Source organism: Centroberyx affinis, unplaced genomic scaffold (genome assembly GCF_046629955.1).
Source record: "Centroberyx affinis isolate AG114_WGS23_722 - 3 ecotype Tasmania unplaced genomic scaffold, CSIRO-AGI_Caff_v1 ptg001219l_1, whole genome shotgun sequence".
Taxonomy (NCBI): domain Eukaryota; kingdom Metazoa; phylum Chordata; class Actinopteri; order Beryciformes; family Berycidae; genus Centroberyx; species Centroberyx affinis.
In genome coordinates this window covers 112,607-128,947 of record NW_027279735.1, presented here as the reverse complement: position 1 = coordinate 128,947, position 16,341 = coordinate 112,607, and the positions used below count along the sequence as shown (strand labels likewise).

At 44.7% G+C, this 16,341-nt stretch overlaps 1 protein-coding gene across 1 annotated transcript in view; it reads right to left on the bottom strand.

Annotated features, from left to right (window-relative positions):
• The window catches only part of robo1 (roundabout, axon guidance receptor, homolog 1 (Drosophila)), a 136,696-nt gene that overhangs the window by 14,686 nt on the left and 105,669 nt on the right, over positions 1–16,341 (bottom strand). The window contains exons 9-18 of the mRNA XM_071524662.1: positions 15,837–16,042; positions 13,900–13,981; positions 13,209–13,377; positions 12,949–13,115; positions 12,412–12,533; positions 10,395–10,626; positions 9,330–9,451; positions 7,274–7,445; positions 4,926–5,129; positions 1,575–1,601 (exon numbers count right to left, since the gene is read on the bottom strand). Coding sequence (XP_071380763.1) covers positions 1,575–1,601; positions 4,926–5,129; positions 7,274–7,445; positions 9,330–9,451; positions 10,395–10,626; positions 12,412–12,533; positions 12,949–13,115; positions 13,209–13,377; positions 13,900–13,981; positions 15,837–16,042 — 1,503 coding nt within the window. The remainder of the gene's footprint in view (positions 1–1,574; positions 1,602–4,925; positions 5,130–7,273; positions 7,446–9,329; positions 9,452–10,394; positions 10,627–12,411; positions 12,534–12,948; positions 13,116–13,208; positions 13,378–13,899; positions 13,982–15,836; positions 16,043–16,341) is intronic.

Sequence of the window (16,341 nt, the reverse complement as noted above, 5' to 3'; positions counted from 1 at the left end):
TTGAATTGGCAGCCTAGTGTGTAATAACAGTTATGCTTCTCTTTGTGTGTCTGTGTGTGTGTGTGTGTGTGTGTGTCTGTGCGTATGAGGCTGTGTATGTGTGTGGCATAATTTAGGCTGAGTCACACACAGCAACAGGGGGAGGATGTGTAAGAGGCTTATGAAGAACGGAGATGCAGAGCTCTTTGGTCGTCTGGCATGGGTTCAGTGTGTTTGAAGCTCTTTGCACTGCAACTTGGACTCTTTCAAGGAGCTCTAAGCTGCCGGTGTGTGAAGGAGAGATAAACTTCCAACTTTAATTACAATCTCTTCCCTGAGAGGAGAGAAGGTGGGAGCGGGGAGGTGGGGAGGGGGAGGGGGGAGTGGCAGGGCCTCAGCTGTGTTGGTTCTCTGACTCCCTTTCAAAACAGGAAGTGAGAAAAAAGTTGCAGGACTTGGCCTCTGCAGATAGCCAGAGGAGCTCTCAGATTAGCTCTCTTTAATGCAAACCAAAGTCGAGCCTTTCCAATCACAATCTGGTTCTAGATTAAAATCAGCATAATATACTGTAACAGCCTGGTTTTATACCGGGTGCCAAGACGGGGGGATTTTCTGCTTAAACAGACAGAACCCTAACCTCAAGCACTCAGGACTTCAGCCAATGAAACACCAGCTGACTAAATGCGTTCCACCTGAAAAAGTTCCAGCAGTTCATGAAACAAGATTGCAACAGTAAAATTATTAGACCTGATCGCAAGCCTCGAGGCGGACGAGGAAAACAACGCTCTTACAGTTTAGACACAGCCTCTGCACAGACAGGATTAGTCAGTTCAACCACAAACACGCACACTAAGTCTCTTTCTCTCTCTCTTTCTCACTTTTACTACCTTTCACCCATTCGCTGTTTCACATTCTCCCTCACACCAAGCCCTGCCAGCACCTCTGACACACCTCTATGGGACAAAGAATGTCAGATGGATGAAAGTGCATGGGAGAGAGTGAGAAAGAAGAGAAAGGAGGAGTGGACCGCAGAGATGCAAACGCTCACGTACGCACACAGCGAGAGAGAGAGAAAGAGAGAGAGAGAGAGAGAAGGAGAGCGAGAGAGAGAGAGCACGCTTTTCTTTTATCTGTTTACGCCATGTCAATTCAATTCACAGATAACCTCCTTAGCTCCGCTCCTCCTCGCCTATCTAATTGGTGTGTTGGAGTAGTGGTGTGTCATTCTCTTAAATCCCGTCTGAGGTTGCCAGCAGCCCTTTGATCAAGTTACCACCAGTTTTAACAGCTTCTTAGTAGTGTGGTGTGCTCCTCTTTAAGCATTACATTCTGACATGACCCAAACATTCGGTGGAACATCTTTTTTTCTTGGTAGATCCTAAAAATGTGACAATTATTGGCTCCTTCTGGTGATACCTGAGTGAGTGTCCCTCTCTGACTTCTCTCCAGTCACTGAATTGCTCTAATCGGCTGTAACTGCGGCTGTTCAGAGCATGAAAGGGAATGTTTCACAGGTATGGGAAATTAATAAAAAAGAGATGTCACTTGTATACAAGATGCTGTGAGGTAAAGCGTAGAAAAATCTGAGTGCTTACCTGTAGGTGTGAAAGTAAAGGATGGCACTGTTGGTCCAAGCAAAGACAGAGGAGAGAAAAAGGAGAAATAACATCAGGAAGAATTAACACTCAATTACTGTACACCGACATGAACAGCATGTATTTCTACTCTCTGGAATTAGCTCCAGTGAGATTATTTCTCTCATTTATTACCACAGACTTTCAGTTACAGTACACAAACACTCATTACAAGCATAACACAGTTATTTACTGCACTTCCACAAAACAGTATATTGAGTATTTTGTGTATTTTGAGCTGTATTCACACGCTACTTGCTGCCCCCTACTCTTTGATCCCATCAGACATCCCCGGACCCCAACTGGGGAAAGTGAGTGTGGAGCCAGCTGCTGGTTCAAACTCAGGCCCAGGCTGTCAGAGGCCTGCTGGGAGGAGGTCACACACCAGGGAGATATCTGTTGCTATCTCTTACACACACATCATCGCCCACACAGCTCAATTACTCACACTTTGGCATGGAAGGAGCACTTGTGCAAAACTTCAACCTAAGTACATTTGGTTTGCCTCTGTTACGGCTGCTGTGGCCTCTGGGTATCTATACTGTACCAGCATAAAACTGTAATTAGTTTCAGTATATTGTTGTTGCCTCTTTGAAGTACTAAACATGTGATACTACAATAAACATCATAATTGATACAGCATTGCAGTATGTTGTCATCCAGTATACTGCCATAGATATGTGTTTTTTTTTAAGATTGCTGCTGTCTGCCTTCAACTTAATAATGCATCTGATTGAGACACCCGAGAACCGAGATATTGCTGTTGTCACATTTTCATTTCCTCTCATTTCTATAAACAATCCTTTCATACCTGCGCCAACAAATGTCCTGTAAATGCCACAATCATCTCATCATGTTTGGATCTCGCCCCTTGAAGCTCAAAGGAGTCTAACAGATTTGAGTGCTTGGATGGTTTTTATCTGTTTGATGCAAGCCTTTGAAGGGGAGAAAATACTGACACTTGGTATGCAAGACACTCTGTGAGAAGTGCTAACGTGATTGAAATAAATAAATCAGATTACCACTCTGACACAAGACTGTCACACATTTTCAGTCTCAGGCCGGATGAAACAGTGACTGTGTTACAACTGTCACAAAATAAAACACACTTCCAAAAGACGCATATCTCTCCTCTTACTTGTTATTGTTAGACTTCACTTTACTTAGTTGATTAATTTGGATTTTTTAAGTTACAATGGAAATTCATGAGTACATCTGTGGCATCACACTAATATTCAGAAATTTGTATTGCATAGTATTGTACTGTATTTGTGTTGTTTTTCACAAACACTAGAGCACTAGAGGTTGACTAAGAGGTTATTTTGCATGATTGCATTCACTGGCAGGGAAATAATGAGGAAAAAGCAATCTGACATGTTTTTTTTTTGTTAAGGGACTTTTTTTTATTAGGGACTATTTAATTTGAATTTCATTTGTTGGAGACAACACTAACATATATGCACATACACACACACTCACTTAAGAGTTCTGTACAGCCTCCCAATTCAACCTATTTCACCCTGAGTGCAGATTGTTGCTTCATGTGGTTGCAATTATACTCTTCTCCTCTTCTGAAAACATTCTTAGTTACCAGTTCCAACAAAGACCATGGCCTCTTGTGGTTTGGGAGCGCAGGAGGAGGAGGAGGAGGAGGCGGGGGAGCAACATATTTGCCTACTGTGCCCTTGAAGAGCTTTGTGCATTTATGTGAGTAAACATCGACCTATAGAGTCATAGAACCAGAGGGTAAACCTCAGCCTACTCAGTATACTCCTCTCCCCTGGCCACAGAACATTACTGTACTCATAAAGTCTTCAGAGGTCCCATTCTATAGCCATACATTCCCTTTAACTGCCCTCTGTTTTTAAGCAACTTCAGTTAAAAGAATATGGGTATTGTTCTATTTTGATTGTGGCAGGCAAACCGTTTTGTACGAAAATGTCCCAGCCTGCCAGCACATCATCTCTTCCCATAGCAACACTGACACTAGAAAGCAAACCGTTCAACCTGACACTGGCATCAAGGCTCTATCAGATCCTTTGAAATGTTATTTTTGTCTTTGAGAGAGTGCTCAATGTAATCTACACCATAATGGAAAAGACAACAGTTTTGACCATTATAGACCACACAGGTATATGTAAAAAGACCACAAAGTCTTCCACAGATTAAGGAAAAGCTTAGCTGAGGTGTCTCCGTCTTTCTCGTGACTCATAACTCCCAGTATCCGTATGACTGCAGTGGATTCAAAACTTGGGATTCAGCCTGTATACTCTGTGTGACAGCCACAGATCAACAGCGGCAACAGCTAAGCCAGCCTATTGTCTGTGTGTGTCTCAAGGTTGAAGGCTGGATCTCCTCTAACCCTGGCAGTCAGCAGTAAACCTGAGCCCTGGAGTGGGGATGGTGCAGGTAGCGCTCACAGGCAGCAGCTGCACAGCCCAAGGCCACACATTAAGCCAACCCACACATAAATGAGACTCACATAGAAAGCCTAATAGCTCTCTTTATACTCTCTCAATATAACCATTGTGGGCAGAGGTTGTGCATGTCATGAACTCTGTCACTTTAACTCAAGTCAGGTACAAACCCAGTGCAGGTTATCCGGCCACTGCAGGCCACTCTAAAAGAGAGAGTTGAAACGCAGCCCAAACACACATGGGCAGGGATTCTTGGGCTTCCAAAAATATATGGTAAGTATTTGCTATTAAGAGGACTTCTCAATACTTGTTAACTCCTCCACATCAAAAGCTATGGCTCTAAAAGAACAGCAAGAGCACTTCAAGCATGTGAAAATGTCAGTATGTCCTTGATAAAGAAGGATTATGGCGAGACATTCCCAGAGTTCCCGGCGCAGTCAGAGGGGAGCTGCTAAAAAGGGAGCTGTTGGACCTCAAAACGTACTTCACTGAAAACACTCTTCACACACTCCGGCAGAATCAGTGTGACAGAAATATGAAAAAAGAAATAAAAGACGTCTTCATGCAGCACTCTCTGCGGGAGTTCACATCACATCTGAAAGTACTCTAGTGGAGAGTACTTTCAGTTAGAGACTTCACCTAGTGACTTCTACAAAGACTTCTGTGTGTGTGTGTGTGTGACAGGGGAGATGTGAGATAGGTTGATGGCATTTCATATGAAGAGGGTAGAGGGTGCGGGATTGAAGCAAGAAATAAACCCCCGAACTGCACTAACAAATATTGCACCCTGCATTTTCTTAACCAAGCGACCTCCCTGCAAGTTTTAAACCAGCAAATTTACATTCAAGTGTAGAGCTCTGGCAGTATAAAATGTGTGCTGTTGCAGAGAACTGACCCTTGCGTATCCCTGCGTAGCTGCTGGACAGGCCGCTCCTTTTCTTGCGGTGTCGGTACAGCCAGATGCTGAAGACCATGAGGATGATCCAGCAAGCGGCTCCGATGCCCGCGATGAAGGCCGGCTGCTTGACCACATCTGAGATCTGCTGGGACAGGGGGTTCTCCTGGTTCACCACGCTCTCCGTCATACGGCCGGATGCATCTGAGGAGGGGGAGCGGGAAGGGGAAGAGCAGGATTAGAGGGGATGAAAAGAAATGATGAGGTGGAGGTGAAGGCAGATACAGTGGTGCAAGAATTGGACGGCGCTCACGAAATGAGAAGAAATAAAGAGTTAGGAAATGGGGAAACAGGTGAGAGAGAGAGAGAGGAAAGGGAAAGGCATGTTTTTCAAAATGTAAAACTCAAATGGAAAAGCCTCAAATGGGGAAATTATATTTAAGTAAAGTCAATGGGAGTCAGGAGAGTACATAAATATGAACAATCTCTTTTCTTCTGACACACAAAAAGCTTCTTCATCTCAGCGGGTGAGTATGAGGCTGGGTTGTGGAGATGGAGTCGTTTCTCTCTATTATTCACAAGGCTTTCATAGCAAATCCCAGTCAACAATGGCAGGTGAGCAGACAAAAGCTAGTCTCAACCAAAAGAGATTCAAACAGGGCCTGTTCACTAGACAAGCCAGATGAACCAGGATAGGAAAACACGGAGAGGCATGATTACACCGAGCAATGCCGCTTTCATAATCATATTAATACATGCAATGAGATCATCCTCAAACACAGACACCACAGTAATTAGCAAACTGAAGCACATCTGTGAATAGCTGGGGTGTGAATGTCTCGAAGCTGTTTCTGCTGTGAAATGCACTGTAAAGGAACCGTCTGTACGATCGCTCACAACAACCAGCTTTCGGTCTGTTTTTCTCATCTGTCTATTCTCTCTGTGCTTCTCCCTCATGCGTCATACATGAAAGACCGCTCCGAGTTGCCTTCCCCCACCCCCCATTCTGAAATTTCGCCATGTTCATGTTACTCTCTCTCTCTCTGTCTGTCTTCATCTCTTTTTCTCATGTGTGTTTCATGTTGCAGCCACGGCTTTTCTAACCAGCCAGAGGCAAAAAAAACGTTTCTCCAAAGAAACCGGCTTTCTGCCTCTAACCTTCTGTCTCCCTCTGTCTGTCTTTGCCTCAGTCAGTCAGTCAGTCTGTATCGCTGTCTGTCCATTCATCTGTGTCTCTTCTCAGTTCTCTGTGCAATTTGTGGCTCTATCATGGCCGAGGGAACGTAGTATGCCAATGTGACTAAGCAGCCCACAGGGACTGTACAGGTATCTAGGCTGGGATGACGCATACAAGCTCCGAGTGTGACAAATGCATTTGGGTGAAGCGCCTGGTCCCTGAGGCACATTGTTCCACTCCAGTGTTGGAACATGGCAACAATCGCCACAGGAACTCCTCAAGTGAGAGAAATTGTATCAGTCACAGCCGATGCTTCTTCATGCCCATCCCAGCCCACTCAATCACACACATTTAAAACCAGATGGAGCTCTCTCTCTCTCCCTGCCTTATACCGCTATTCATGTGTTTTCCATCCCTGTCTCGAGTAGGCTGGCTCACAGCTTCGGGGAATAAAACTGACAAAATATCTAAAAATTTCTGTCTGTCTAGACTGAAAAGACAAAAACCAGGGAAAGATTATAACAAGTAGCACTGATGCAGCCTATACTGCGTTTCTTAGCATTAATAGCATGTCATGTCGAAGCCCAGACTGCCGGGTTTATTGCCTTTGTTGTTTGAAGCGGAGCTGAGGCAGAAAACATTGCATCCTTGACTGGAGAACAGAACAGGGTGGGGCAGCCAGCTGAACAGCTCCGCCACACAGGAACCTAATGCAACCGTTTTGATCACACTGCCAGCTAGGTAAAAGGCATTTCAGGATATACAGACTGTATAGTAAATCCTTTTAGACAGATTAACATTGTGAGAGCTGCCTGTCATTCAAACTCATCATGTTGATGTTGGTATAATTGAATTGTAATTACTTCAATTACAGTTTTAAACATTGCTATTGACAATGGAAAGGGAAACAGGCAGAGGCTTGAAAGCGTCCACTGCTACAAAGAAAATTATTATGTAATGTTCACCTGGCAAGAATTCCTATGGATTAAGTGCTCTTCATATGAGATGAAAACTGCAGTAATGCCATAATTATTTGTCAGATGATTAGGCTTGGGTTGTATAGTGCAATGATTGCCATAGAGCAAATCCATCCACCTGAGGCTAAATGAAATGATAATGTGGCTTCCTGTGATACAAATATGGAGGGAATTTAAAGGTTGTCGCTACTCACCGAGCTGGAAGGTGGTGACGTCGCTCTTCACCCCTGGACCCGCCCCGGTGCTGGCTGCTACCTCCACACTGTAGCGGATCCCCGGGGCCAGACTGGGGATCAGCACGGAAAAGGTTGAGCCGTCCACTGTGCGGTTAATATGGTACCTGCTCTCATTCCCCAAGCACCAGATCTGCCAGAACAGAGAAACAGTGGAGAGGAGATTACGGTTGTGTTATGAAGGCTTCGTGACAACATTTAGTTTGGTAGCTACCACTAATGTTTGTCCTGACAATTGGTTGGTGCTGCTATTTCACATTTCAGCACACCGTAGGTATTGCCTTACATCTCTCAGGTCGCCTCGGTAGGAAAACATTTTAAAACATAGCTTTATGTTTTACAGGCTGTGCTCAACACAGAGTCAGTATTAGCTGGAGTAGCCATAACATGTCGGAGTGTAGCCTTAAGCCCATGAAAAACAAATGGGGATCAGTAATCACCTCCATAACCCAATTACAGCGGGAGCTAGGTGCTGTCACTCCCAGGAAGGAGAGCAGTCTGGTCTCCCAGGCTAACTCAAACCAGCTTCACAAAGAGCCGCATACATTCAGCTCAGCATGCGGCCTGCAGACCTCCACATCCTGAACCTGTGACATTCTGCTTTCTTTACCCCCCACCACCTCCCACCAGTTAACTAGGTTAACATACACACTTCCTTGGGCGTGTGTATACATGTGTGTGTGTGTGTGTGTGTATGTGTGTGGTAGCGCTACAAAGCCCTGAAAGTTTGTGTGGATCTTTGAATTGCGGTGAGGAGGAAGCGCCGCTAGGGAGCAGGCGCAGTAATGAGCGAGGAACGCTCTCGAGCTGGACTTAACAACCATGAAATTACTCTAAACACTATCGCCAGAAAACATTTACCTGGAAAATTAACAGTGGCTTAACTTTTTAACTGACTGTGCCGCATCTCCCCCTCCACCACTAACCTATATTCCCTGTGACAAAAAAAGGCTTTCCAATTAAAATGGCAGGACTTCCACGGCATAATGTATGAGTGCTGAGAGGAGGAGAGTGCTGCCCAAAGTGAGGTCACTACACAAAGAGCATACATTATCAACTGAGGCAGAGGAAAAGAGGGCTTAGAGAGAGGTGCTATAGGTTGAAGGATGCATTAGCATAGCCCAGACCTCAGAAATGACTGGAATTATAATAACAGAGATCTGCATTTTTCACTCTTTTGTCCTTGTTCGTTTATTCTTGTTCAGCTTGTTGTCCTCTACTTCACTGCCTCTAACTTGAATGCCTCTACTAATTGCTCATATCTTTATTCAAGTTTTGTATAGTTCTTGCTCTTTAAATGCTCAATTCTTATTTTTTTGAAGATTATTTTTTTTTTGGCATTTTTGCCTTTATTCCACAGATGAAAGTAGAGACAGGAAAGATTGGAATGACATGCGACAAAGGTCCCAGGCTGGATTCGAACCCTGGACATCGCGTTTACATGGTACATGCCTTAGACCACTGAATTACGCCCCCTTAATGCTTGTGTAAAGATTAATGTTACTCATGTTCAAGTAATTACAGTTTCCACGTGAAACATATCTGTCATGCATGACTAACCATTTGATCTCAACTATACCTGTAATGCTATTTCATCTGTAATCACCACCTAAACTACCATCAGTGAAATAAAGTAACCCACTAGTAGCTAGCACAGAAACCCTTTACTGCTATGCATTTTTAATGTAAATCACCACAAGATGTGTGAGTCTGCCCTCTCCACCAGATGGCACTGTTTCACAACAATTTCCACCAGCTGCCCCGCTTGTCTCATTGTCTCCCCCCCCTTCCCTGAGCCTCTGTCAGCGCACAGAGGAGAACTGATGATCCTACAAAGGTGTGACTCAACCAGGAATTCATTACTTCGCCGTGTCTGGGCATTGTCTGTTTCTCTGTTATCGCTACAGCGCCTGCATCCCTGTTGCGTCTATCTCCGTGTTTGTTGTCTCCTTTGTGTCTCTCTACAGTAAGAGTCCCACGTGCTCAGACCCGAGGTGGTTGCTGGCTGATTTTTTACCTTGTACTCCTGGACCACCCCATTCTGCTCCTCTTCTGGAGGGGGTTGCCAGGAGACCACGATGGCGGTCCCATTGTCCCCGCTCTCCGTCACCGTAACCTCACGAGGAGGGGCGCTGGGGGCTGGAGGGGGGGCGGGGGGGTAGACAAAAGATAAAAACACACCTTCATACAATATACAGTATTTTTTTCATAACTGCATGAAGTCTCCCCCGTCTTCTCTCATCCCATTCAGCTGTCAGAATGGCTCTTTTATCTCCCAGTGAGACTGAGGCGGAGGTGAGAACAAAGGAATGATTTTTATTAGGATAATAATAATTAGGATGCTTTTGTCAGAAAACAGCGTTTCTGAGGGTAAATAAAGGGAAATCACTATTTACTCAAAATAGAGTGGGAGTTATGACGACAGGGTGTATGGTGTTGTGTGAATGCCACCCTGATGAGTCCTACGGTAATTAAAGTGAATTAATTATGAACACAACATAAACGTCTTAATCGCAGGCTGATTGAGTGTAATGAAAGCAGGCATTTTTCCGCTCATGGGAGAACAAGCATCATGTTTGGAGCCCAGAAAACAATTATCAACGAAATTGGGAACAAAGCAGAATGCAGCAGAAAGAGATCAAAACACTCCCACACACACTAGTAAACACTCTCTAGTAAACACTTTCTAGTCACATTCTCTTAAATTCCACAAAACTGTTGACTACAGATTAAAATTAGGAGTTGGGTTTTGACCAAACCTCATGAGACTCCCACAACCACACCCTACGAAAAATTAGTACGGCACTCATTGGAGTGTTGTATATGGGTTTCCATGAGGCTTTCAAAGGCCTGAGAATCCACCCTAGCATGCTTGAATACACCACATTTTAACATAGCATAATCCTGCCATCTCCTTGCCTGCTGCGAACAGCTGTTGTATGCTCTCACACACACATGCAAGCTGTGCATATAAAATTGTGTAAACATGAAAACATGCGCACACATGCAAGTACACATGCAAGTACTCATGCACACATACACACACACACACACACACACTACAAAGACAAATCCCTCCCACCTTCCTCCAGCGTCTTGCCAATTTTGACATCACTGTCTGTTCCCTGGAATTCATTGAAGAAGGGGCGGACTTTGAACTCGTAGGTGACTCCCTTCCGGAGCTGCGGCACCACAGCGCTGTCCTCCCCGGGGGTGCGCACCTCGAACACGGCCCATTCGCTCCTCTGCAGCCCCTCCGGGGAAGGCCGGTACATCACCTTGTAGCCCTGGATGTACTGAGACTGCTGCTCCACCTAGTGGATGGCATGGGAACACGGAAAAAGATAGGGTCAGCTTGACTCGATTAGGTGCTTCGTAGTTTACAGTGGAAACTCTTACAGTAGTGTATTGGAATATAGCATCAATAGACAGCAGTGTGACTGATAGAGCGTGCCCTGGCTGGAATGGGGTGCTAACTCATCACATCGCTCCTCTGTTTATCCATCCACATCTCCATCTTCCTCTTCATCTGTCTGTCTATGCGCCATTTGGAGCAGCAGCGATTTGTGCAAACCGCAGTATGAGGTCATCGGCCAGAGGTTCCTCTAAGTCTGGAGCTGGTTAAATAGGGCCAGGGCTCCCAGAACAGCCTGTCTCATCCTGTCCTGCTCTCTAGTGTACTGACTGGCTGCTGGAGTCAAGGGGGAGGGGGGTAGAGGGGACCTTTATCCTGAGCCACATTATACTGAGAATACCAGAACATGAGAATATGAGAAGTGAAATGGTAAGTCAAACGCGTCCGATTTATCTTAATAAAAAGGGGATGGTTGGTAGGCATTTGTTGGTTGGTTTTATCTAGGAATAATTAATGCAATATGATCCAGCATGATTGGAGCGAAGGATAACCGCTAACCAGTATGCTAATATCCTTACCAGTCCCTGTGGAAGGCAGGCAGCTCTGACTTGTAAAGATTTTAGTGATTTTCTTTATCCCTCCCCTGTAAAATATGCTGCTGGCTCAGGTGGTCTTCATTAGCCTGAAAACTGTGCAACCATTTACCACAACACAAAGGCAAATGTAAAACCAAGAAACTCCACATTGATACCATAGAAAAACAAGGAAACCATGGTGTTTTGTTGTTACTCATGAAAAAGTCCTGAATTTTTCTGTAACATTCCAGTGAGACAGGGTAACTGGGCAATGGTGTTTTAAATCAGTCTTGGCATGTCAGTATCCTTTTCACATTTCCCCGGTCCCATTCATCACTCACTATGGCACTTCATTATACCTGGGAATGTAGGGGTGGCCTTATGTCAAAGGGGGAAGCAGGGATTGGGTTAAACTCCGAGGCTCTAACTGAGGCCATCTTATAGTCTAATATCTACTGTGTAAGTGGAGAGCTAGAATCTGTATTTTGTCATATTCTAAATAGAAGGACCATTAGCCAGTTGATCTGCAGGTGGACCACAGTGTTGCATATTCAGCATGCACCAGCAAAGTCCGAACACGTTAGCTCCATTTAACCTTTCTCCAGTTCTCTCCGTCTCCACTCTTCTTCCTCCTCCACCTATCCGCTTTTACATCTGCAAGCTATTTCCACTTAAGAGCATGAGTTGGCCGCCTCTTCCTTCTCACTTGTATTATTTTAACAGCCGTCAAGTGTTTTCAATCTGAGAGGGCACAGACTGGCACGCCACACAGTGCTATGCAGCACTGCATGGCTTATGGCAGAAGGCTGGGCTCTGTAGTCTGGGTTTGGGTGGCTGTGAGTGGCCCGCTGTGGGCAAGGATGGAGTCAGTTGGTCTCCAGCCAGACGACCGGTTCTGGCCCACGCCAGATGGACACTTAGAACACTTGGACTGTGTTCCAGGCTGCTCTCTCCGCAGTGTCCTTCCTCTGTAGGGCGCTAGGACGTTAGCGCATTAGCTCTGCTGAGTGGCCAGACAAATTGACCATAGGCACAGAACGCTCCAGAACTACCCTTGGTGCTTTAGAGACCAGCTATACAAATTATCCAGATGACAATCCGTGGCTGGCTGCACATGTGTTATGAAAAGTCATCGATGTTCGGGAGTTTTTGGAGAGAAAGACACTCACCGTCCACTGCACCCTGACAGAGGAGGAGGAGAGAATGGTGGGGTTGTGTAGGTGGATGAGCACTTCTCCCAACTCCCTCTGGATCTGACGGTGGTCCACACCCTGACTGGTGGGGGGGATATCTGTACACACACACACACATACATCAAAAATGAATAACCTCACCTGATACTACAGGAAAAAAAAATATTTGACAGTTTGGACACACCACATTTTTCTTAATTCTTTACTATTTTCCACATTTTTGAATAATAGCAAAGACATCAAAACTGTGAAATAACACAAATGGAATAATGCAGTGACCAAAACAGTGTTCAACAAATCAAAACTATCTTATATTTTAGATTCTTTAAAGTAGCCGCCCTTTGTCTTGATGGAAAGGCAAAGGCTTTGGAAAGAAATTCATACATCCACATCAACTTTAGATCAAAATGGCTTTAAGATAATTAAAAACATAGTAGATTCAATCAGGTGTGTCCAAACTTTTGACTGGTAGTGTATATATTAGACTGATACCAGTGGAAAGAGGGTCCATACCTTGTGTTTTCACAGCATCAGTGATAGGACTGGGATCACTCAGCCCATAGGCGTTGGCTGCCCGTACTAGGAAGAGGTAGACTGCACTGGGCTTCAAGCCCTTCAGTACGTATGACTCAGTCTTCACATGCTCTGCCAGGGTCTGCCAGCTGCTCCCTGACGCATGACTGTGGACACACAGCAGACAGAGATAAGGTCAAAAGGTTTTAATGAGGTCACGTATTCATGAGGTTGTGGGTGGCCGAGTTGGTTAGTTTTACCTGAAGGCCTCTACGATATAGGAGGTGGGCGTGGCTCCAGCATTAAGGTTGGGCTTCCAGGAGAGGGTGACAGAGGTCCGGGTGACGTCAGTGACCTCAGGTTTGGAGGGAGAGCTGGGGATCAGGTTTGGGTCAGTAGGTCTGATTGGCTGTACCGGGACGCCGAATTCTACACATGGAATAGAGAGAGGGAAGGAAAGAGGTGAGAATTTGGTGCACACTCCTATTGCCCAGTGACTAAAGGTATAAACATCTTCATTCATTATATTTCTCTCACTTTTTGCTTTGTTCTGTCACATATGTGGACCAAATTTTGCATTTGTTAGAATCATAATACAAAATCATGACTGCAAATTGAAAAACGTGACACCTATTCTTTGAAAATGACATGAAAATGACACTGACATTAAAATAAAGTGGATAGGGGTGGGGGATGTTCTAGTAACATGATATAATAATGTCATATAATAATTCCAGATTATATAATAATCTGCTTCTTTGAACATCAGATAACATTTTTTTTTTTTACAAAATAGATATGAAACCCTTCATTTACATACATACATACATAGAATTATGCTCAGCCAAGATTGTAACAGAAAAGCAATTACAAGAGTGAATTTAATTTCCGACTCATTTTACTATGCAGCATCAGTGAACGCAGCCAGCAGACATTGTCTCTTAGGCTTACCTTGGACCTCCAGGTAGGCTTTCCATGAAGCCTCACCACTGGGAGTGGAGGCAATGCAGGTATACATGCCAGTGTCTCCAAGCTGGAGGAAGAGAGGGGAAGAAATTATTGGTTGCCTTCAGTTAAATGCAAATTACTGCACCGTGTGCCACATTTTCCTCAAGTGGTAGTGGTCTTTCCCTCTCTCTGTCTCTGTTTGTCTCTTGCTAACTCTCTCTCTCTCTCTCTCTCTCTCTCTCTCTCCCTCCCTCACCATCACTCGTCTGCTTATTGACATTCTGGTGTAGTCTCTAGCAGGCAGCTGTCATTGCCTGGTAATCTCACTATCATCTCTCTCATAGCAGAAACTGGGGTAAAGCAGCTGGAAAGGCCAAGTGGCAGACCATTCCCAGTCAAATGGAAAAGATTTTCACAGGATCATAGACTAATTGGAGACCTTTTTCTCTCTCTACCATCCCCTTGAGTACCAAAAATGGAAGTAACTGCTTCATGCAACAGATGTGGTGACAATCTGTGGTGGGGATATATGGTGGAACCTCGTTTATTCCCAGACCTTTGGAAAAGAGTTTGTTCGGGTGGTTGAAATGTTCACTACGCTGAAATTCCAGAGCAAAGCTTATTCAAATCCAAAACGTGCATTCATGCACCAGCTGAAACGCTCTCTGCAGTCTAATTTGTAGGTTGGAAGCAGCTTTTAGTTGTTTGTATAAACATCATTTCAATAACTAAACATAAGAAAAAATATATTTTCACATTTTTTTTTCAACATGTCTGCTCAGTCGAAGTTTGTGGTTACGGCAAATAAATCTGTTGTGGTTTGTAGGTGATGTATAGTATGCCAAGGCAAGGACCACTGTGTGTGTGTGTGTGTGTAAGCAAAAGAAAAAGAGAGATAGATTGCTCGCATAATTGAGTGTGAACCTGTCCTGCCGACGACCCTCAAGGTGAGCGGAGTATTTTCCCGACTGACAGCTAAGAAAATGTATTAAAACTCAATAACAATAACGGTCACAACATCATGACCGCATTAATAAGGAAAAAAAATTACCCCACACATCAAAAAACATCTTCATTAAAATATTTTCAGGGACAAGTGACAAGTTCATTAATGTAAAGTGCCTGCGGAGTTTGCTGGGCTCCACGTGAGCGGGGGCTCAGACGCGCCCCCTCCTCCCGCCTGCCTCTCACTGGCGGCCCAATCACACTGCAGTCTTGTCACCACAAGACACGCCAGCCTTCTTCAGAACGCCGCAAACTGACGCGAACTCTGACCCTGTGACGCCTCCATCTGGAAGACACGTCAGCACCCCCTACTTGTCTCTCCGTAAGAGTGTGTTCAGCCTAAAACAGCTTGCCGTCATACACACACCGACACACACAGACAGACACACACACGTGCAAAACCCACAGCGCTTGCTGACTGACAGAACTAGAGAGTGTTCGACTTCACAGACTCCGCTTCAAACCCACGACAACTGACTGACAGCTCACTGAGGCTGGATGCTGGCAGGGAACACATGCTTTATTTACCAGCCAGCAGGGGTTTGCCCGCCACATTATGGATTTGATATGGACAGCTTTGAAGTTAATTTGGATGAATTTAGAAATTAAAGGCATTCTAATGGAAAAGCTTGATTGAAAACCTACGTATATGTACTGTATATAAATATATAAATATACCGGGAGGCGTCAAAGGCCAAACATATTAAAGTAATTTGATACATTCAGTCTTATCATACATTAAGTAATAAATGGTTTTCCAATTCCAAATACTACAGTGAATATCGGGCTTGGGGCAGTACACGATGCTCTGTTATTCATGTGCAACATTTGATGTCTGTACATTGTGCCTTTCCTTTATCTTTAGCAATATTTCTGCTTGGAGTAGCTTTAAGAAGGAAGCTGTGCATGTTTGTTTATGTGTACAAGTGTACTACCTTTGCATAGCGTATCTGCAACGCCCCCGTGTCCAGCTGTTTGACCCTGGAGTCATGGGTGGACACCAGCACACCGTCCTTCCTCCACAGGATGGTGGGAGTGGGGTTACCCGACGCCAGACAGCTCAGGACCACCGTGCCATCCACAGCCACCGTCTGGTTGGTCGGGCCCTGACGGACAACTGGCGGTGGGCGGTCTGACACAACTGTGAGAGAACGAAACAGTATGAGCAATTGTGCGGAGAGGTAGGAACACGAGAAGAAAAATGGCAAAGAATGATGTGCTGTAAGTGGGGGGAGGAACAGAGGATTCAGACAATTATATCCAGGATGTTTGAGGAAATACACAAAAGGCAGAGAAGGGTGAGAATCTGACAAACAGCATAGAGCTATGTAAGCATGTGAAAAGCGCAAGGGTAGTGGGAGAGAATGAAATCCAATTTTAACAACTGGAAGCAATTTTCTAATCATTCAGCAGCAGGAGTTGACCTTAGCCAAATAAAAG